A 23,611-nucleotide genomic window follows, 5' to 3' on the forward strand; every position below is an offset into this window, starting at 1 on the left:
TTTACAGAGAGGGAAACTAAGGCTTAGAGAGGTTAAATGGCTTGCCTTATTTTACATACTCGTTTTTTCATTGATTTGATAAAGGAATACATATTGGATATTTGAATTGAGGTTTTCCAGACTCTAGTTTAAATCAAGACTGTTAATACTCTAAAAGAGTTGATTACCACTGGGCATGGTGGCTCACACCTGTAATCCTAGCACTTTGGGAGGCTGAGGCAGGAGAATAGCTTGAGCCCAGGAGTCTGAGACTGCCCTAGTCAACATAGTGAGACCCTGTCTCTACAAAAACTAAACTAGCCTAGCATGGTTGTGCGCACCTGTGGTCCCAGCTACTTGGGAGGCTGAGGCGGGAGGGTCTCTTGAGCCCAGGAAGTCAAGGCTGCAGTGAGCCATGATCACACCCCTGCACTACAGCCTGGGTAACAGAGCAAGAGCCTGCCTAAAAGTGGACAATGCTTAGAATAGTGCTTGACATACAGTGAGTGTTTAGTATTAGGTGCTATAAAATAATAATCACCATTAATAACAATATTGTTATACACTGGATTTTAATTATTGAAATGACACATTAAACAATATAGAAGCAAAAAGTGTCCCATCACGACCTCTTCTTTCCCGTCCCCAGCATGAGCCACTGAGACCAGTTTGACAGATAACCTTCTAGAACGTTTCCTGTCCCATCAAAAATATTTTAAAATTGTCCTTTCATTAATAAAATACAGGTTGAGAGTGAAATTTTTTGCAGTGTTGTTGAAAGTGTGGGAGTGTAAAGGCAGGAAGGGACTGCGCAGATTCACTCAATCAGCCATCCTTATCGAATGCCTGCTGCATGCCAAGTAGCCACAAAATGCTGAGCTGAGCTTCTGTTTTGAGCGTTTATTGATTTTCTCTTTTTTTTTATTTTATTAGGATATGATGTTTCAGCTTCTCCGAGGTCTGGACTTTCTTCATTCACACCGAGTAGTGCATCGCGATCTAAAACCACAAAACATTCTGGTGACCAGCAACGGACAAATAAAACTCGCTGACTTCGGCCTTGCCCGTATCTACAGTTTCCAGATGGCTCTAACTTCAGTGGTGAGTGGGAGAGTGCTGTCCTTTATTAAACTTACTTTTCCTCTTTTGAATGACAGTCTGTCCCCCTTCCATGTCCCTAATGTTACTACTGCCCATGGCTAGTTGGCGGATAGAATGTCTTTGCCCTTTTTTATATGCCAGTGGATAGGCGAAAAGCATTCTGCCTACAGCTACAGTCACATCCAGGCTGGGCTTGTTGTGAACAGGACCCATTGCAGAAATAGCCTGTTGTATCTTAGCCACTGGACAGGAATCAGTTACAAGTTTCCAAATGCTTTCTGCCATAACCACTGTTTTCAGAGCTGTATGCACAATGTCTGGGGAACACACAGCTCAAGGTCAGGCAAGAAAGAGTATGAGCAATGTTGACCTGTCTGCAGCATCATGGTTTGAGAAACAGAGTGCCTACACAGGTGTGTTAAATCACTCCTCTGAAGCTGTGGTGCCAGCTGTAAAGAAGAATCAAATTCACAGTGAACTTGGATAATGCATGAATGTTTAACACCGCCATGCCGGGTGAAGGCTCATATAAGCCTCAATAGACAGAGCAAACCCAACGGCCCTGTTTTGGCAAAAAATGACAATTATGATATCCTGTTTCTTTGTGCCATTCAGGTGCAAAACCATAATCTCTATTGACATTGCTTAGCTTCTATTTCTCCATATAGTTTATTATTTCTCAGATGGATTTTTGTGAAATTCTGCACCTCAAATACAAACGGAGCAGTCTGGAAATAGGTGTTAATACCCTTCTCTTTGAAAGACCTATTTTGCATACAGTAAATTCACACCTTATATACAGTAAATTAAATAAATTATATACAGTAAATTAAGCCTTAAGAAAAAGAATTTTAGAAAAAGAAAATGTCTTTGTATATTCAAAGAAATAAAAAATAAAAAGAAGCCATATTGTTCATCTGTAGCCTCAGAGTGGTTCTCACATCAGCAACAGCATGGCCCTGTTGTTAAGAAATGATTGGCAGCATCTTTGGTCATTCTGTACAGCAAAAAAATTGTTTCCCCAAATTTCAGTAATACTTCAGCTGATAAGTAGAAATTCAAGAGAGGAGTTGGAAGTTCTCTGAGACAGATAACTTGCCTTAGGAAAAAATCCAATTTATAAAAGTGTCCCCCACCTCCTGCCCCCAATCAAAATAGGGGTGCTACCACCTGGACATGTAAGACCAATTACTTTCCAAACATTATAGAGTTTTCCTGGGCCCTTGGAAAATGTTGCCATTGTTAGAAGATAAATCCTACTCGCTTCCTCTTTGCCCAGCATACACCATTGCTTTAGAGAAGAGATGGCACGAGATGATGTTTTAAAGATAGGTCTCAGCTTTGGGCAGGGTCAAGCAAGCCTTTGTGTTCATATATAATCACACCAGAAAGGGTTGACTCTGTGTATTTCCCCAGTGGGAAGGGTGAGGTAGGCTTCGGGTTTCCCTAGGAAGTTGTTGCGCATGTTGTTTTGGGGCCCTGGGGAGCAGCTTGAATAGGTTTTGTGATCTGGAGAGTCATCAGGGAAGTAGATGGAAGGAACTCCTCTCCTTGGGTACATTAATTGAGGGAAGGATGAGCTGTAACTGAGATGGACACTTTTGTTTTAATCCCTCCAAATGGGCACTAACCATACATAAAAACAGGAAACCCAGTTGGTTTGTGTTTTGATTTTATTTTATTTTTTTTGCTTATTAAATTTGAGGAATAATAGCCCAGCTTGTGCGTAACATCAATTAACATTCCATTCTTGCTGAAAGTTGATATGTTCAAACAGGAAAATATAGACATAGAGGAAGGAGAAAGGCAGTCATAAATACACAGTTTTTTGGTACCTAGTTTTTACTGCATGCTTTGTATTTCCTATAATGACGTAAGTAAAACATGTTAGCAACTGAGTACACTAGAATAGAACAAATTCAGAATTTATTTGAAAGAGCGACAGTTGGAATTTAATGGCAATAATAAAGGATATGTTGCTATAGGGTACTACATTTTAAAATGTCCCCACTCTTTCGTATTTTTCTACTTAAAGGAAATATCCATTTAATATAATAATGCATTGATTTATATACACATGGTGACATATAAAAACTTGGAATCATAATTTTTCAGGGTGAACTGTTATGTATTTTTGGTGTCTCTTGAAGAGAAAAAGACTACACTCCTCTTCCTGGAAATACACATTTTTTAGTGGGTTATGTCATACAGGAACTGAGAATCAACTTAATTTGTGGAATGTTAAAGGCATTACAAGTTAACTGATTCGAAACTGACATCTTAAAACTATGAGAAATGCTAGTATTTTACTTATCTTTCAAAGCCTGACTCCAGGGGTACCCTTTCTAGTATCCCTTGCAAAAATTAATTTCTCTTTACTCTCTGTGTTTCCAGAATAATATTTTGTTATTGTTTTTGTTTTGAGATGGAGTTTCACATTGTTGCCCAGGCTGGAGTCAGTGACTCTCTCTTGGCTCACTGCAACCTCTGCCCACTGGGTTCAAGTGATTCTTGTGTCTCAGCCTCCCAAGTAGCTGTGATTACAGAACACCCCGGGCTAATTTTTGTATTTTTAGTAGAGATGGGGTTTCACCATGTTGGCCAGGCTGGTTTTGAACTCCTGAATTCAAGTGATCTGTCCATCTCGGCCTCCCAAAGTGCTGAGATTATAGGTATGAGCCACTGCGCCTGGTCCATAATACTGTTTTCTATCTTGTTTTTTGTTATTTGGGGATTTTATTTATCAGGCTATAAGTTCCTCGAAGGCAGATGCTCATCTTATTCAGCCCTAACACAGAGTGCCTTGTTTATTTTGATAGGCACTCAGGCAATACTTTTCAGTAAATAAATTGACAAATGCTGACTTGCAGATATAAGCAGTTGAGTTGTAATAAGCATAGGGAAGGAGCTATGTTATACATTTAATGGTCTCATTTGATGTGTTTCAATATTTCTCATAGCAACCTGGTAATGCTCAGCTGAAGGACTTACTAGAACATACACCTTAAAATGGCTGAGTCCATTTTCAAAATCATGAAAGGTATTAATAAGTGTTAATGCCCTTTCATAATAGGTCTTTCAAAAATCATGAAACCTATTGATACATGCTGTAGCTCAGTCTCAAGTTAGGAGTGAGAAGTTGATGCAAACCCAGGTTCATAGTCTGTGTATGTTTTTACCATAATCCCTTCTGCTGCCTCATGAACAAATGATGTGTATGAATTGAACTTCCTGTCCTGAACAGAAAGCTGTAGAGACAGAGGAATGTAGCATTATTGTAATTCTACTACCTATTCAAAGACTTTCTTTGAACACTGTTTTGGTATTAAAGCAAGTTTTAGAAGAGGAGTCGTATTCTTCTAAAATAATTAACATCCTATAAATGAAAGAATGGGCGAATTACTAGACAACTTTTACTATCTATGTTAACATATATGTATTTACATAATAAATGATATTTCTATTTGAACAATTACAAAAGTTTATATTCTTAGCTTCTTTCTGAAAGCTTCAAAATATTCTTACATAGAGAACTTTGAGGAAGCAGTTAGCAGTATTTATTTTCATTTTTAAGTTCATGATCACCTGGTAGATCCTCAACTCCTGCTCCTTAATTTCTGAGCCAGTGTGCTCTATGCCAGTATTCAAGACACAGCATCTTTTGGATTAATTGAGAAATTAGTTGTTCTAGACAGGTAAGCTTCCCAGGCATCTTAAGGTATAACTCCTTATATTCTGATCTTCATTATTTTATTTTTCAAGTGAAAATGAGTTTCTTTTTATGAAAAACAAGTTTCATAAGTAGAATATACTTCATATGTTGGCCTTTGGTAGAAATTAATTTAGGACAGTAGCCTGGACTATAGTTATAGCTGTAGGTGGTATGTAACATTGTACCAAATGACTTATTTTGTCCTCATCTGATAAATTGAGGACTAATCAAAGAGTTAAATGTCCTTTGGATGCCTAACTTTGCCAGGCTGCCTCCAGCATGACATTCAGGTGTCTTTACAGGGTATTGGATTCTTGCTGCTCAGTATAGTGTCTTGTGTGCACATGTACCTATACAGGGTATTATACCTATTTCTTTAATTGTTGTATAATTAAGATGTGGATGGCAACAGTGTTTGCCTTAATCCTAGGCAAGAGGGGCACCTGTCCTGGATCTCATGCTTTAGAGAAGCCTACACTGGCCCTGCTCCCACCTTGTCTCCCTTTGTGGAGCACACAACCCAGGGTGCCAAGGAAACATGTCCGTTGAGACCTCCACCCCCACCCCATACCACACACAGGACATTGCAGTTCCCTGACTAAATGGGAACAGCATGGGCTCATCCTTCCTCCTAATAGAGATTTTGCCACTTGCGTGTTCACTCCTAAGCCCAGAGGCAGCTGTTTGCAGCATATGAGCAGAGCTTGGACTTGCAGTCTGGAGTGTCCGTAAGCATGTGTGTGAGGCCCCCTGTGGTTCAAAGAAGGAGTTGGAAATGTGCAGAAAAGTGGGGCCTGTTACACTTAACACCTGGCATGGCTTATTTTTGTCAGAAAAATTTCTCTGAAACCATGAAAAATTAACTTCTCTGACCTCTGTTGAACTATTACATTTATTCTCATTGGAAAACCAATGAGAACAGGTTCCAGGGAGGTTATTTCCATTGCAGGTAACTGATAGGTAAGAATCATGACACATGCAGTTATATAATGTCTGTGGCAAAAGTATTTCAAGAATATACACATATTTGGTACAATGACTGTTGTGACTAGCTGAAATTATATTTAGAGTCACTCTGAAGTCAACATTTCTAAGTCCTTCTCATGTGAAATGTAGTGCATGGTGTAACTCATTTTTGTCAAGATAAGGGAAATACAGACCAGCCACTCAGCTGGCAATTTCAGTCCTACCTGACTGCACCTGGGTCTGACACATCTTAGAGCAGAGCCAAGAACATCACCAGCCGCCCTAGTGAGGGCTCAGACAGTCACAAAGCACTGTGACCAGCAAGCTCAGGAAGGGAGCAGTCTTATCTTCCCATTTATGATTCAAAATCTTTATTTTGTTTTTCTAAACCTAACCATACAGCTTGGAAGGTGATACTGTTGTCATTGGATTTGGTGTTCTTGGAACTCTTTATCAACCATTTCATTCTGAAAGTGGGAAAACTGCCATTCAAACAGGCAGTGTGACCAGATGAAGTCTGAATTCACCAAATCGATTGTAAATGGCTTAGGGAATTCTGATGTTCGTAACACTGGCTTTCCCACTATCCCTACTCCTCTTCGTTCCATACCAAAAATTCAATACCTCAGAGGGTATCAGACTGTGTTCTGTGGAACTCTCGGGTTCTGCAAACGGTATTCAGAGGTTCCACAAATATTTAGGGGTCCATTTTTAAAAATTTTTTTTGAGTCTTGTTAAAATGGTAAGAGCAAAAACAACTAGCTCATGCCACATTTTGACACAGTGAGAAACACTGGTCATGAACTGGGACCTCCTAGTTTTCTTTTCTTATGTAGATCTCAATAAAGCTTTTCCACACTATGGACCTGAATGTCTTATAAAAGTATCATTGCTTAGAAAAAATGATTCACTTCTATCTGCGTCCTCTCCCTTAAAATTACCCAAGTGCGTCATTGCAACAGCACATGCATTGTGCTGCTCTCACTGTACATGGGACTACTTTGGGGACCACCCAAGGTGATGCCAGTATTGATGTTTTTATACCACATGTGATTACCAACACCCAGGCAGTTAGAGCCAGTCACTCCCCAGGACAGCCATCATAAAGCCATCCATGGGTAGGGAGAAGTCTATAACCTAAAATGAGGTCATTCTTTTTTACCTCATTTTGACCTCAGTAGCTTCACCTCCTGAGATGATATCCAAAATTGGCCCGCCTTCCATCAATTTCTTCTTTGCACTGAGCCCTAGAGTGGCCTGTCATTGTATTTTAAGGGCCTTTATACAATCATTTAATGCTATTAATGAAGTTAGCATTTTCCCTTCAAATGCCGTGCCTAACCCACCCATATAGTTTAGAGAAAAATTCCTTTTTGTACCATAATGGAAGAGTGGGAATATGTTCCTATCTTTTTAGTGACTTAATAAAATTCTCACTAAATGAATTATATTCTCTTTCTCCAAGGATCTTTTTCTCCATATTACCTTCACTAATAAAAGATATACATCTTCCGAAAACACCTTTTATTCCGTAGAAATCCCAAAAAGACAACAAGTAAATTTTAAACATGGGAAGACATTTATTCAACAGCTGTACAGAGTACAAATCTGTAACTGATAAGATTCCCAGTATTGCTTTATTTGAGATCATTAACTTATTTAATACCATAAGTATTACAAAAATTGCCAGGGAAAGTGTCAGGAAGAATAGCTAATGAGCACTAGGCTTGATACCTAGGTGATGGGATAATCTGTGTAGCAGACCACCATGGCACACGTTTACCTTTGTAACAAACGTGTACATCCTGCACATGTACTCTGGAACTTGAAGAAAAAAAAAATTGCTTACATCCCCTTCTTATGCCTCTGATGATCTTCCTTACTCTGATCCCAGTGTTGATAGCATTTAGTAACATTGAAGGAATGCTGTGGATTCAGAAACTTCTTGATAAGCCTAGGGGAGAAAATCAATGAAATTGAATTGTGGCTTTCAGTCAACAAATAATTACTGATCACTTTCTATCAGATGCTGTCAGTAAACCTGAGGGATGATGGTGAATGGAAATGGACAAGATCTGTGCTCTCAGAGAGCTTACAAGGGAGATGGGGAGATAGATCTGAACCAGATAGTCACACAAAGAAAAGTATAGTTAGAAACAGAGATAAGTGCAATTAAAAAAGAAAGGATATGGTTTTATGAGGCCATATGATAAGACTCAGGAACCTGCCTAGGCTAAGGGCCAGGGAAGCCCTCCCTCCTCACCCAGGTCAAAAGCTCTCCCTTCTCAGCCAGGATGCTTAAAGAGGTCACCAGTATCCTCCTCTTGAACGCACCTGAATATGGACCCTGTGAATGTGTGCATCATCCAATTTGTGCTTGGGGTGCGTGCGTGCGTGCGTGCGTGTGTGTTTGGAGTGACTCATTCTACAGCACCTAGTTGGCACCACCAAGTGACACAGTGAAGCAGGACCAGAGATCGGAGAACAATGTCATCTTTTACAGGAGAAAATAAATTGTTTATGCTTGTTTCCTCTTCGTGAGCCTTGTATTTACTATGGAGACCTGGCAGGGTTTGTGCCTCGGCTTGGGCAGCTGAGTAGCTCCCACAGAAGCCTCCAAATGCTGCCAGTGCATACTGAATAAATCAAACCAAGAACATTACATGAGTATAATGGAAAAAACCCAAAGCCCTGTCGCCTCGTCACCTCAGCGAAAGTGCAGGACACACCTCTGAAGCAGGAAGGGCTCCTGTGACTCCTCCGCTCAACGTCTTGCCATGACACAACCAGGTCTGTTTTGTTAAAACATCCAGTTGCCAGTACATATTTCATAGTTAACAATGGAGTGTTTGTGCTGGTTTCGTTTTCACTTTCACCAATGAGGGAAGTGGAACACAATGGGGGCAGTGCACAGAGCTGGGAACAGGACACGTTTTCTTTAGGATTCCCAGAGCTGGGTACGTGGAAAATGCCAGAGCCAAAACAAACACGAAAACCCATCCAGATTCTCCATTGCACGTTCTCAGTGGTAATAAAACACATTTGAGTTACTATCTGATAGGTTAACTCTGCCTCTGCAGTAAAGGCAAATATCGATGACCACTGTGAGAATTTCTGCCATGTAGAAAGAGAACGTATTCCATACTGCACAGAAAGCTGCTGTTGGTGCATGTACATGCGTATGGGTATCTAATTGCACCAAGTAGATTTGCGAAGTGAATCAAGTGACTGATTTCCTTGTTTACAAAAGATAGTCATTCATTTGACTCACTTAATTCTAGCTCCTTCATAAGTGGTTACTGTTGTGAATTAGTTTGAACAAAAACAGTTCAACTGTAATGCTACTGCATGGAGGATGTTTTACTCAGAGAAAGAGCTGGATGTTCCTTGCTTTCTTCCTGTATTTGTTAGGCAGCATCTATTAGGGTATGATATAGAGAGAGTCTAGTTGTCTTTTTTTTTTCTTCCCTCCCTCCCTCCTTCCCTTCCTTCCTTCCTCCTTCTCCTTCCCCTTTTCCTTTACTATCCCCTTTCCTTTCCTTTCCTTGACCACGTCTTGCTGTGTTGTCCAGGCTAGAGTGCAGTGGCACAGTCATAGCTCACTGCAGCCTCCAATTCCTGGGCTCAAGCCATCCTCCTGCTTCAGCCTCCTAAGTAGTAGAACTAAAGGTACACACCACCATCCCTAGCTACTTTGTTTTTTTTTTAGAGATGAGGGTCTCACTATGTTGCCCAGGCTGATCTCAAACTCCTAGCCTCAAGCAATCCTCTTATTTCAGCCTCCTAAAGTGCTGGGATTACAGACGTGAGTTACCATGCCTGAACCTGTTTTTCATATAGACACCCTTTATGATGCCATTCAAAATCTCAAAAGCCTGAGGCCAAATTAAACATAAAGACCAAGCATCGTTTTAAGATTAATGAGACCGAATGCTTCAGAAAGGTTTGCAAGCAAAAGCCTTCTCAGGGATCCAGAAAATGAAAAAACATTTTGCCTCCTACATTTAACATTTTTGAGAATATGCCTCTGTGCTTGTCCAGGGACTAGAGCTCTATTTAATGTGATAATTCCATCTCCCCTAAATTTGCTTAACTCACATGTTATGTTCATACTCAAAGGAGTATGAAATATGGTCCTTGGATTGACTATAAAGCAACATTTCAATAACTTGGACTTTTGCAGCCTCTTTAATTCTTTGGATATGTGAGCTGCTTATATTTTAGAGCTGTCACTGCTTCCTCGTAAGGAAAGGAGAGGTGGCACTATATTTTGCTGGGACTTTAATAATATCATAGTGTAAGTTTCTGAACCAAGATAATGTTTCTCAAGTTCTGTAACATTGGCCATATTCATTTTTATTCACTCAGTCCAAATAACATTCTATGTATTCTAGCATTTCCCACAGTGCCTTTCTTGCACAAGGTGGGCACTTGAGTACATGGTGAATGAATGAATGAATCCTTATGATTCTCCAGTGCCTAAAGAATGAATTGCAACTCTACAGCATGGCATACAAAGCTTTTTGCAGCTCGGCTCCAACCTACCTGTCTGTCCTTTCATCACGTCTGCCCAGAGTCCAGCCCCATATACATAAGCACGTATTCTTTGTCAGCTTTTCACTATTCTTTGACCTTAAATGCTTTCACAACTCCCTGCTTTTACAAATGAATCAATGAAAGAATTTTCTACCCTGCATTCTCCATGTTACTGCTTGTATCATTCCATCATCAATTATATGCATCTAAAAAAAATCTTTTTAATTTTTTTTAGACACAACTTTCAGCTAATCTTCCCAGTTGCCTGCGTCACTCCTTGATAATAACTTGAACTCTGAGGGAGTAACATTTACACTTTCAATGTCTGTCTGGGCAGCCATTCATAACCTTCAGATAATTATTGTCCTTTGTCCTTCTTTATTCGAGATCACAAACCTTGCCAGATCTCCTGACTTGTGCACTTAGATTTTCTGTATGTTATGCTTTTATTTTAAAGTTAAGATCTCTTGGGATCTTTGGAGGAACCATGGTGTCCCAAGAAGGGGTTAAAAATGTCTCCATTGTAGTTTTCCTTAGTCTTTTATCTAATCCATTTGGGTCCTTGAGAAGATTAAATATGTGTTCCTGTTATCTGTATAGGTTTCTCCAAAAGCTGAGCTCAGACTTTTATATGATTACTTAGTAGTGTTGGATTTTCTGTTGCATGTATTGACTTTATTACTAATCTTCCCAATGCATTTCTAAATGATGGTCTTTTGGCTACTGAACCATTTCCTCTTCTGTAGGGATTGAAACCCAGGGTGAGTGACATTGTTGCACCCAGCATCTATCTACAAGGATACTGATGATTTTTAAATCCCTCATAAATTTGAATGTTTAACTTTACTGTTGGCTGTGATTCGAATCTACCTTTGAATCTCAGGGAAACATCCACAAGAGAAAAGGGGAAAGCGTAGGAGAATTTACTTTAGCACTGCTCAGATATTTATTTTGAAGGCCGGCAGAATCTAAAAATGGGGCTGTAAATTTAACAGCTCAACTATAAAAACCCCAAAATAAGGGAGAAAAAGCTCTACTACTTCAGGTTTGGATACTGATACAAAGTTACGAGACATTTTCTTCCTCTGTCTTAAATTCTTTTTTTAAAATTTCTAGCACTGTCCTCCCCTTTTTTTTATTTCTATTTTTATTAATTACTTTTTTAAAGGTTACCAATGTTTTGAAATGTATGGAAGTGTTTTATAAATATATGGCTGGCATATTTCAGTTGATAGATTTCATGGTGACGTTAAATACTATCTACACCTTATGTAACGCTGGGTGATTTCAGTGAGGTAGGGACTGCACATGGTATCAGTTCTTGTGGGAAAATATGCTTCAGTGGCTTACTGGCACTGGTTTTGGAATGTGGCATTTAAAAGTACCTTTTTACAGTGGGAAAGAATTCTGTCAAGAATAAACAGTCTGACCTTGTTAAATGGGCCAAAGTCTGTCTGTAACCTAGTTCCAGAAAACTAGCTTTTACTAGTTTAGAAAAAGCAGATTAGAGGAAAAAAATAAAATAAAATAAAACTTTTATAAAGTAAAGCATTTAAAAAGTTACTATCAAGAATGTGAAGTAAATTCCTAAAATGATGGTCTTCACATATATTCATGAGAATGTCCTTACCTGCCTATAAAATCCCATTTTTCCAGAATGGATGAAAGATCAAGACTACCGTTAGTCAGAAAAGCAGATTTTCTTTTTCCTGGAAAGACAAGACTGGTGTAGAGAAGGGACCTGTGGGAACAGCGATACAGCATGGACCACCGTGGGAAACAAGCAGGCTTGGGGAGGTGAAGGAGGAGTAAAAATTACCAGTGACTCCCCATTGCCCACACACACAAGTCCATATACTCTGAGCCCTGGAATGCAGCAGTCAACTGTTCTTAATGTTTCTCTCCATTCTTGCTTTCCCACCCAAGCCAAACCCATTTCCACACACCCTATGATCTTGCCATCCAGACCTTTTTGCTCCTTCTTGAAAAATCATGCCATTAAATTTTATGCTTCTGTGTCATTAAACCTTCTCTCTGCTTAGATTGCCTTTCCCCTTCCCAGTCTAACAATCTCCTTACTCATTTTTCAAGACTCAGATGCCACCTCTGAAGTCTGCTCAGCTCCCCAGGATAAAGTTAGGTACCTACCCTCCCGTGCACTTTTGATTTGCCTGTAATGTAGTAGTTCTCATATGGTAGTATCCTCATTTGTTTGGCTTCTGTCTTCTATTTTTAAAAGATTAACATTGGCCAGGCGCAGTGGCTCATGCCTGTAACCCCAGCACTTTGGGAGGCCAAGGCGGGTGGATCACGAGGTCAGGAGATTGAGACCATCCTGGCAACATGGTGAAACCCTGTCCCTACTAAAAATACAAAAATTAGCTGGGTGTAGGGGCGTGTGCCAGGAGGCTGAGGCAGGAGAATCGCTTGAACCAGGGAGGCAGAGGTTACATGAGCCAAGATCGCACCATTGCACTCCAGCCTGCTGACAGAGTGAGACATCTCAAAAAAAAAAAAAAAAAAAAAAGATGAACATTGCAAAATAGCCATTACAGTACCTTAGGTAACAACACACAGGCACATGGTAACTGCTCAGTGAGTGTTTATAGGGTATATGTGGGTGGTGAAATAAGAAGTTTCTGAGTAGAGGAGCTAGAGGAGGACTGAGGTTGGGAAGAGATGCTGCTCTCTAAACACTGACTTCCCTGACAGGTGCCTTCGTAGCTTGTATCTGCATCCATGTTGAGATTTAAACACCAGGAATTAAACTCATTTTGTTAGTCACTTTCATTGCTAAAATCTTGTGTTTATATTTAGATGTTATTCTGGAAAACCAGAGTTACTGCTTTTACACAAATGCATGACTAGTCAGTTGGTTGGATATCTTTCACTGTGTAAATTTACATATTTTTACCCAGTCTCCCAGGTTGAACACTTGGGTGGTTTCTCATTTTTTGGCTGCAGTGAACGTCTTTGGGCGTATGTTTTTTCACTGAAATGCTAATATTTTTGTAGGATAAGTATTTAAGAAAGGCACTACCAGGACCAATGGCAAAGAATGCACATTCAAAAATGTGTTCATGCCGAATTGTTCTCCAGAAGGGTTTCAGCTCCCGCTCCTACACTCCTTAACTGAACATGAGAGAGCTCGCCGCTGTGTCTCTCCTGAGTGCCTCTGGCCATTGCCTTTGCTGGCACTTTCTGCTCCTCCTGTCCCCTAATAAAGCATCCAGCATGTTCTGACTTAAGCCCTTTCTGTGTCTGACTCAGGTCCATGGCTGTAACTTTCATCTCTGTGCAGAGGTGTCCAAGTCATCTGTCTGCCCGGGGTCTCCTCTGGGAGTCTGCCCTCATCCCTAGTTTTCCCCACGTCTCCATCTGGTGTTCCTTGGCAGTAGAAATAGATCATGACAAAAAGGTCAGTCATCAGCTTCTCCTTTCCTAGGCAATTCTGCTTTGCTTTCCCTTGTTTAACTTCATTGCTAGTAGTCACCAAAGCTAGAATCTTCAGATTTTTTTCTGGACCCATTTATAACATCATATATTTAGTCTTGAATAATAATAATTTTTTAATCTAATATAAGAAGTCTAGAGACAGATAATTCTACAATTGGTGCTGTTCCTTGATGGTATCATCTTGGTTCCAATAACCAAATACTGGGAAAATTTCATTCCTTCCTCTTTGGTTAATTGATTGTATCATCCCTTATGGCCTCAAGACAGCTGCCACAACTTCAAGCATTCTATCTCATACAATAGTGTTCTAAGCAGTAGGTAAGGAAGCAGGGCCAAAAAGGGTTTTATTGTCTCTTTAATCAGGGAAGACAATCTTTTCCAAAAGCTCTTTTTAGACTTCCACTTTAGGTTTCATCACCCATAATTGAATCGAATACCTACCCATAGACCAATCAGTCTGTAGATAAGCATATTGCTACCCGGAAGAAAATTGGATTGTGCTAACCAGGAAAGGCGGGGATGACTGTTGGGTTAATACGAATGACAGGCCCTTCATTGATCTAGGGATACATTCCCACCAAGGCAGCAGGGCCACTGTATAGGTAGGAAAACATGCTGTTGGTTTCTTTCACAGACACACTGGTATAGTCACTGATCTCTAATAAAATGTTTTATAAAGTACAGTGCTTTTTTCCGTAAGTTCTCCACATATTTTGAAAGCAGAAAGCTTTAGAGTTTCACGGAAATGTTGATGAGACTAAGAATGAATGCCTACCACACCCACCAGGACTATGATTCTGTAGATTCCTTAGTAATAGCAATCAGCAAACACATTTGAGTCTGATCCATCTACCAGCAATCAGCAGGTAACATTCTTATGCAAATTCAGGAAGCTAAGGATTGCTTTTAAAAACAGTGAGGCAGTAAGAAAAATTAAATTAAATTAAACTAAGAACTTTTTTAAAGATAGGAATTTCATTAATATTATTTGTGTAATTTATATTAAATAGTATATCATTATTAATACATTTATAGGATTAAAAGTAATATTCCGTATTTGAGTGTACACATAAAATACATATCTGTATATGTTCTTTCAGTTACATATATGCATGTATAAATCTGAAGTTGCCTCTACAACTCTTACCTAGCCAAATAAACCCTGGTGAATCTAGGAGACAAGCATTGTTAGATCTAGGAGAGCCAGGGAAGGCTTTACAGGGGAGCTGATTTTTGAGCCAGGCTTAGGAGTGAGGAGGGTTTGCCTGGTGAAGCACAGGGAAAGGTGTGTTCTAGGTGTGGGGCTGAGAAACAACAGCTCATGTTCACACACACAACAGCAAAGCAGCAAGAAGTATCTGGGTTGTTGAGCAGGATGCTTTAAAACTTTTTTTAACCTAAAAAAAAAAAAACACTCTACTACAATGTGCTGAATGGATTGGTAGGGAGGATTTGGTGTGAATTAAGAAATTGCTGGCAGGTAAACCAGCGTGGAGGCTGTTTTAAGAAAGATGTGTGATGAGGGACTGCATGAGAGCAACAATGAGACGGGACAGAAACTGGAGGCTGTTAAATGTAGATCCAGAGAAAAGCAGGGGAAAACATGTTCATGTCAAAATCTGATATGAAATTTACTTTGTGAGATAAATAAGAAATAAAAATGTATTTCTTTGAATCGAATAAGTATCTGTGGCCACAACTGCCTTCCTAACATACTGCTGTGGATGTGTCCTGCGCATGCTCAGAACGCAGTAGCCACTACTGATGTAGTCACTGCTAGTTTTACTGGCAGTGGTATCGAATATGTATAGTAATTCCTTCCGGTACGATTAACATTTCCATTCAAAATGGAACAAATTGTATAATGAAGAATCTGCATAAGACATCTCACTAGTAGTTGTATAAATCAGAAATTTTCTAGTGGTTTAATGTTTATCCCAGTTGTAATGCAGATGAATCTATCATAAAATGACCTTTTTTTCCATTTACGAACAGAGCCTTTTTAAAAAAAGTATTTCATCAGGACTTAAATGATAAAGGCTTTATTTATTGGGCCTAAAGTGCCAGTGGCATGGTTATGTGCTAATTGATTAGCCACCTGTCTTTCTGTTTCTCCTTTTTCCTCCATATAATCCAGCTTTTGCTAAAGTTGGCAGATTTCATACCTCACTTGTCATTATATGACTAAACCGTAATGAGGGTTTTGTAATGTAAACAGCAACAAATACCATAATTTACTTTTTTCCTTAGACAAAAAGCACCTTGAGGGAAGAAACGGGGCATCACATAGATTATGCTCACCAAATAGCAATTGGTAATGATGATTCATTATAGGCAAATTTGTGTGGTCTTGGGTTTCTCCATTCTCCATTCTTGGTTAAGCTCATCCATTCATTTCTCAAAAATGGTAACACAGATTTATTTCTCAATATCCAAAGCCAGATAATCAAACAGGAGTTTGAAAGAAAGATGTAAAGAAGTAAAGAAAAGTGTCAAATTTGTTTTCAGCCCATTTTAGATTTTTCTGTCCTTGGGGCTAATTACCTTCACCCTTCTTCCCTCATGATTCCTAAAGAATAACAAGTTTAGAAATTAGATATTGGATATAATCCAGTAAGAGTCTGTTCAATTTGAGGATTTTTAAACAACTAAATATGCCTAAAAATTTCGTCATCACCACTGTGTGTCTTCCTCCATACTGATAATGGCCATTTCTCTTAAGAGAATAGTATCGTGTTCTTGAGGCCAGAGGGAAGAGTATGGGAAGACAGCAGAATTTAAAACATTATATACCTACCATTCTTTCTAATATTACATTTATTTATCTTATGAGAGAGAGACTGTGTGTATGTGCGCACACACGTTTTCTATATCTCATCAGGTATTTGTGAATAAATAGTTCACACCCTTCCAAGAAAATAAGTCCTTTCTTTTCTTTAAACAGTGACTTCATTGATCTTGTTTTAGAATTTCTTCCCTTGTTTCTCACTTCCTTTTTGGCAATATGGTTTATGAAGTCTTGAATTGATCAAGTGTTCCTGGAATATTACTTTTTCTCTCCTATCATTTTCGAATATAGGCGAAGAGACGATTTTTTTTAAAAAAAAAACCTTGCTTCCTTCAAAAAGCCGTATAACAGCACAGTACATTGCTATTACACACAGTATAATACCACAGTACATGGTTAAGGGGACATATTCTGAAACCAAATCTCTTAGACAAAGCTTATCTTGCAACTTAACAAGCTGTATGACCTTAAATAAATTCTTTAGCCTCTCTGTATCCAGGGTTTCTTTTCTGCTAAAATGGAGAAAATGACAGTACTTATCTTAATAGGTTGTGGGAATTAAATCAGTTAATACACGAAAAAGTACTCAATAAAGTCCTATAATTATATAATAGTAATACTCATCTTTGTACCTGAATATGAAGACAGGTAGAGAAATGAATATAAACCAATGAAACCATTTTATTCCTGTTAATTACTTAGAAATCACTTTTACTAGAGTTTAGATTACTAACATCTTAGGGAGACCATTCTTTTTTTGTTATTATTTCTCAAAAGAGAGAATGTTTCTGGTATTCCTGAAATGAGTGTGTTGAGGAAATCTTTCCATTATCAGTGTCATTTAAACAATGTTGAAGTCTGGAGAAAAATAAAATACATTTTTTCCAAGGCTACACACATTATCTATTCTTTGAATACAGGAAGTTGATGTGCAAATCCAGACAATTGCAGAATTTTTACTGAGAGTCTAAGAATGAATGAGTGTGTTATTGGGAATGGACTGTATAGACAGTATTAATTGCTTCGCTTTCAGGCACTGTCTCTCAGTGTGAGATTTCAGAGTCCCAGAAATCCAGTGCTGTTTCTGCAGTCTTTGTTCCTTGCATACTTTCAACCACTAGGCAAGTAGTTGAGGATGGCACAGAAGAATTGAGTTGTGGCCCTGGAGCACAGACCTTCATGGTTATGCTTTTCTTCTTTACCACCCACAGGACGAATTCTACAAAGATAAGAAAAATGTTTTTCATGAAGGACATTTTCTATATTTAATCTCTGTAGAGTGGAAGGTAGTTGACTGGAAAGTAGCAGCTCATAAATTATGAAACTAAATTTCTTTCCCTACTGTAGTCAAAATTTGCTTTTTTTTTTTAAGACAAAGTCTCACTCTTTTGCCCAAGCTGGAGTGCAGTGGGACAAACACAGCTTACTGTGCAGTCTCAGCCTCCTGGGCTCAAGGCCATCCTCCCCCGTTGGCCTACCGAAGTGCTGGGATTACAGGTGTGAGCCACCACTCCAGCCAAAATGAGCATTTTAATGTTATTTCTGTACTAGCCATTTTGTATTCCACTGATTGCTTTCTCTTGGGAATATGTGGTAGTTAATATTCAGAAAGTTTCATTTCCCAAATAGGTTAGATTCTTCTCCAGTGAATAAGTGACTCATTGTACTATGGATTAGGAATTAATGTCACAAATAACATACACTTCTTTCACGTAGTCTACTTAAGATGTGTCATATAAGAACTCTTTCAGCTATTAACCTTTCAAAAAAGTTAAAAGAAATTCCTGAGGCTTTCAGCCCAACCCTTGTATAACCTGCACTGTCTTGTTTTGTTTTACAAAGCCATGCAGGAATGCCCCCCATTCAGAAAAGGAGTTGGTACCTAGACTAGTAACTCAGTAGCACATTCAACCTGCCATTCTGGAAATTTGTATTTGTCATTTTATACAATTGCTTATTCTCTAATTTAGTCTTTAAGAACATTTGTCTTAACATTGCCCTTATCTATCTAGTGCCCGATTCAGGATTCAGTTAAGCCACAGTACCATCTCAGAAGAAATACCCTGGCTTTTTTCAGTTTCAAGGTAAAGGTGTGGTTTGGCCACATAAGCAGTATGTGGAAACATAACTCAGGAGCTTCTCCAACATGACCTGACTGGGATCCAGCTTTCTTTGGGCACTTCCTGCTCTGAATGTCCACAGCTCTTCTTAAGCCACCCACTTCATCCTTTACATGAAACCTTTTGCTCTCTACTTAGGTTTCATGTGATTTCTAATTATTTTTAATGCTGCTCAAAGCTCTTTGAGACTAGGAACAATGACTTGTGTTTGCTAAGCATGCCTTAGCATGGACCCAAAACCTAGGAGAAGGTTGGTTACTTGATGAATAACTACTTGTTACATGCTTCCTCTCAGTGCTTGAAGGACATCATAGTAGAAATACTTTGGATATTCTGTATATTTTATTACTATTTTGTGTATATATGGAATTCTATACTGATGAGGTAAAGAAATTTTCATAGTCACAAAAACCAAGAATTTTCTAAAGGATGTACTTCAAAAAGAAGGAAAATAATCTCAAAAGGAATGTCTGAGATGCAAGAAACAATGTCAAGTACATAAATTGGTAAATATGTCCAAATAGATTGTTAATCACAGTAAATGTAAATGGACAAAACTTAGCAGTTCAATGACAAAGAATGTTAGATTGGATTTTTAAAATATTTCTCTAAAACCAAGTCTGTACTTTTTCAAGAAACACCTAAAACTCTCATCCTCTGCTGAGGGGAACATAAAATGATACTCTACTTTAAAAAATAATTTGGCATTAACTCTACAGTTTAACATGCTTATACCATGAAACCCTGCAATTCCATGCCTTAAGTTATATACCTTAGAGAAATTCTTGCACATGGGTACCAAGAATAATATCAGGAATATGGCATTGTTAGTAATACCAACACTCCAGACAACCCAGATGCTCACTTACAAAAGAATGATTAAACTGACACTGGTATATTCCCACAATAGAATTGTACAGCAGTGAAAATAGAAAATGAATGAGCTATAGCTACAGGCAATAACATGGATTAATATTAGTAGCAATATTGAGGGGAATAAAACAAAAATGAAAGTTATAAAGCAAAACTAAATATTTTATTATTTAGGTATATTTATATGATAAATGTAACTTTTTTTAAGGAAGAAAATTAAAAACATGAGACTTAGGATAGTGGTTGCCTGGAGGGGGCAAAGAGAAGTAAGAGGCAAGGGAATGGAGTTAGAAATGTAGAAGAACAAAAGAGAGAGGAGGGCTCTGAGCACCCAAATAGCTATAACATCATTAAAGCCTTACACCTACCTCTTGAGTGCTTATTTAGATCCATACTCTTACTTAACATTTTCTTCAAGTTTTGCTATACAGTTTCTGCTGGCCAGGCACTGAGCTGAGAGTGTAGAAATTGACGAGACATATAAAATCTCCCCTCATTCTTGTCAGGAAGGTGGATGATAAATTAATATGCTAGATAACTTTATATAGTGTTAAATTCTCTGGGGCCCAGCAGTGCAATAGAGTGTGATACACCAGCAATCTATTTTAGAGAGGGAAAGTGGTCAAGGAAGGTTTTTGTGTAGGAGATGAGGGGCAGAGCATGCTAAGATTCAGGAGAGCATTCCAGTCATAAGGAGCAGTAAATTCAGAGGCCCCAAGGTAGTGGGGAGTTTGGTCTGTCCAAGGAAAGCAAGAAGGTCAGTGCGGCTGAGGCAGAGTGAGTGGGAAGGAGAGAGGTCAGGGCTGAGATCAGGGAGATAGTCTGAGGCCCCTCTGTGCGAGACCTGGGAAATGTGTTTGAATTCATTTTAAAGTGTAGTAGGTCCATATTAGAAGCAGACACTAGAAAGGAGTTAGGCTGATTAAACATAGGGATCATAACAGCAGGAAAAAGGCAATTGATAGTAAAACACAAGCAAGAAAAAATTTAATTGATTAAAATAATACACTTGCAGAGCTTCCAGAGAGAAATGTGAGTAATCCGGGAAATCTAGTTACATCTAAGTCTTCATTCATCTTACCAGATAAATGAAATGTTAAAATTTTAGTTGCTTGCATACATAACACACAGATATTCTTTTTATTACACATTCATGACATAAACATGTGATGTTTATCCAGAGAATTGAGAATACTTGTTTTGTGCTTTGATTACTTAACCATAGATCATATTATAATGATTAATGAGGTCATTTGAAATGTATTTTCACCCATCCTGAGATTTGCAGTATGTGCATGAAACATGTCATATCATTAGTTATTATGCAGTGTAAAAAGAGAATTTTTTAAAATATGTCATTGCTTGTGACTAAAATTATTATCAGAAGTGGATTTATCTGTGTCTAATGAGTTTTAAGCTTCAGAGTTCCTCACTTTCAGCCCCCATCACATACCAAGGTTATGGGAGAGGCTCTAGCAATATGTTCATCTGGTCCTTTTTTTTTTTTAATTGTGGAAGTGAGCTATTTTAAATGCAGCTCATTAACCTTCCACCTCACCTATCACAGTTTTCATGACAGGTGGCAATGGAGTGACCACGGGCATTTTTGAGATCTGGTTAAAGGGATGTTAAGTTCATTTGGATTTTATAAGCTGTATATGGGGTTCACTAGTTACATGTATACCTATGGTTCTCCATTAGAGATGATTTAATTCCCCAGAGGACACTCACTGATGCCTGGAGACATTTTGAGTTGTTACAGTATGGGGGTGAGGGATGTTGCTACTGGTATCCAGTGGATGGAAGCCTAGGGATACCATTAAACATCCTATAATGCACAGGATGGCTCCCTGCAGTAGAGAATTGGCCATCTCCAAATGCCAAAAGTGCCCAGATTGAGAAACCCCCTAACATAGTATGCCTGGCTACCCCAGTGTAGAAATTGCTTCCTGGAATTCACTTCCACCAGCACTGTGCTGACTTACCTGAGATTCAGAGGTCATTTCACAATATGACCATGTCCTGTGTTCTCTGGCACCAAAGTCTGTGGGTAGTGGAGTAGAAACAAGGTTTGAAACATACTGGACCAAAGGCTAGTCTGAGGAGAATTCTCCAAGGCAACAGACATGTGCCTTGAAAGCAAATGTTTCTGTTCTCATCAATGCCTAGTCAAGATGGAAGTTTTTTCATAATAAGAATATACTTGAGGCTGGGCGTGATGGCTCATTCCTTTATTCCCAGCACTTTGAGGGGGCTGACCAGGCCAATCACCTGAGGTCAGGAGTTCAAGACCAGCCTGGCCAACATGGCAAAACCCCATCTCTACCAAAAATACAAAAATTAGCCAGGTGTGGTGGTACACACCTGTAATCCCAGCTACTCGGGAGGCTGAGACAATAAAATAACTTGAACCCAAGAGGCAGAGGTTGAAGTGACCCGAGTTCACGCCATTGCACTCCAAAAAAAAAAAAAAGAAAGAAAGAGTATACTTGATAATGCAACATATTTAATGATAAAAGCAATCATGCAATTTTTCTTTTATAAGGGAAGAATCAGCCTTATAGGAATCATCCGAAATAGATTTTATCAAAATTCTACCTGATGATGGCTAAAACCTGTAGCATTCCCACCTACAGTGAGCACATGTGAAGTGGCATGTTTTCTGCATCACAGCTATTGATAAAAATAATTTTTGATCAACTTTATTATCTTCCTATAGAAAATATTTCAAAAATTGTTGCCAGAAGAAAGGCAGTCAACAAGTATGTGACTAAAATACTGGAGGGCGAGTGAGTTTCCTAGTGGAGGTATCAGTTTATTAATCAAAATATTGTGATTTTATTTCTGCATTTTGTGGCATTTGTTGGCTTTTTGAAAGTATATAAGCTTTAGGCTTCACAAACCAGAAATTGTCCCTGTTAACAATAATATTAGGTTTGTATTTTTATCAAGTGAATAAACCTTTGAATGTGAATTCCATCAGTCCATCCCTACAACATATACTTGCAATTAACCTATGTTTATCTGTGCTCATCTTCACTTCTGAGTCTGTAGCCTTGGGGTCTTCTAATCTCACTACCTGGCCACTTGATTCCATCCACTTTGATCCTTTCCAGATCCTGGTTCCATCATGTCTCTGCTGCCCCATGCCTTGAAGCACAATCTGCACCCCTTCTTTTCCAAAGAAGCCTTAAAGGGGCCAGAGGTTCTGGGTAGAGTTACAGACAAGTGGGAAAGGCATAGTAGTCAGAGACAGCAGCTTCAGATGGCTCTGTCATCTGTCTCTTTTCTTCTGTAACTAAGGATATCACTAACCCTTCAGTTTTGTGCAGGCAGCCTTCTGCTCCCATCATATTACTGTAGTGGATATTCTAAAGAGCTCACCTTGTTTGGCATCTTCAGGTACATGTATGCTTCTCTGTTCTTTATTTCTTGTAAATATCCACCTTGACTTCTGTGACATCGTGGTATCCTGCTTTTTCTTCCACGTCTCTCACTCCTCTTCCCTGATTGCCCTCCTCTGCCTTCCCCAAAGGTTCTCCCCTATGTCACATAGCCTGTGCATGCTGTCTCCCTCAGCAGTCCCCTCCACTCCATGGAGATAATCCTGGAGGCAGGGAACTCATCTTATGTCCAACTCAGTCCACTCCCTTGAGTCCCAGACCCAAATATATTTCTGAACATCATCCTAAGCAGTAAGCCTTCCAGTCATTCACCTCTGGTCCCTGTTCAGGCTGATGGCCTCATCATCTACCTGGCCACTAGGCCAGAAACCTGGAAATTATCCTAGATTCAATTTATCTTTCTTTCTCCCTCATTAGACTCATTTAAAGTTATTCTTCCTGCCTTTCCTCTCCTACTGCTGTGGTTTTATAGATCTTCCTCCCGGTGCATCTGGATCATTGCAGCCTTTTCATTGAGATCCCTGCCTTCGGGATCATCTACAATTTCACCCCACGCAGTTACCAGAATGGAAATGTAGAATAATGCAAATCTGACATTTATGCCCTACATAAAACCCTTTAGTACCTCCTCTTCTCCTCAGGATGAAGTCCTAGCTCCATCAAGTAACACTTGGAG

At 39.0% G+C, this 23,611-nt stretch overlaps 1 protein-coding gene across 5 annotated transcripts in view; it reads left to right on the forward strand.

Moving 5' to 3' along the window:
* CDK6 (cyclin dependent kinase 6) overlaps positions 1-23,611 on the forward strand; it is a 239,880-nt gene that overhangs the window by 111,438 nt on the left and 104,831 nt on the right. For all 5 annotated transcript variants that reach the window (XR_010344042.1, XR_010344043.1, XM_012450814.2 and 2 more), the window contains one exon: positions 913-1,080. Coding sequence is in view for 3 of the 5 variants with exons in the window: in XM_012450814.2 (XP_012306237.1) it covers positions 913-1,080 (168 nt within the window). In the remaining 2 variants the exon portion in view is untranslated. The remainder of the gene's footprint in view (positions 1-912; positions 1,081-23,611) is intronic.

The sequence above is a fragment of the Aotus nancymaae genome, unplaced genomic scaffold (genome assembly GCF_030222135.1).
Source record: "Aotus nancymaae isolate 86718 unplaced genomic scaffold, 86718_ANA_hifiasm-v0.15.2.pri h1tg000025l, whole genome shotgun sequence".
NCBI classification, from domain to species: domain Eukaryota; kingdom Metazoa; phylum Chordata; class Mammalia; order Primates; family Aotidae; genus Aotus; species Aotus nancymaae.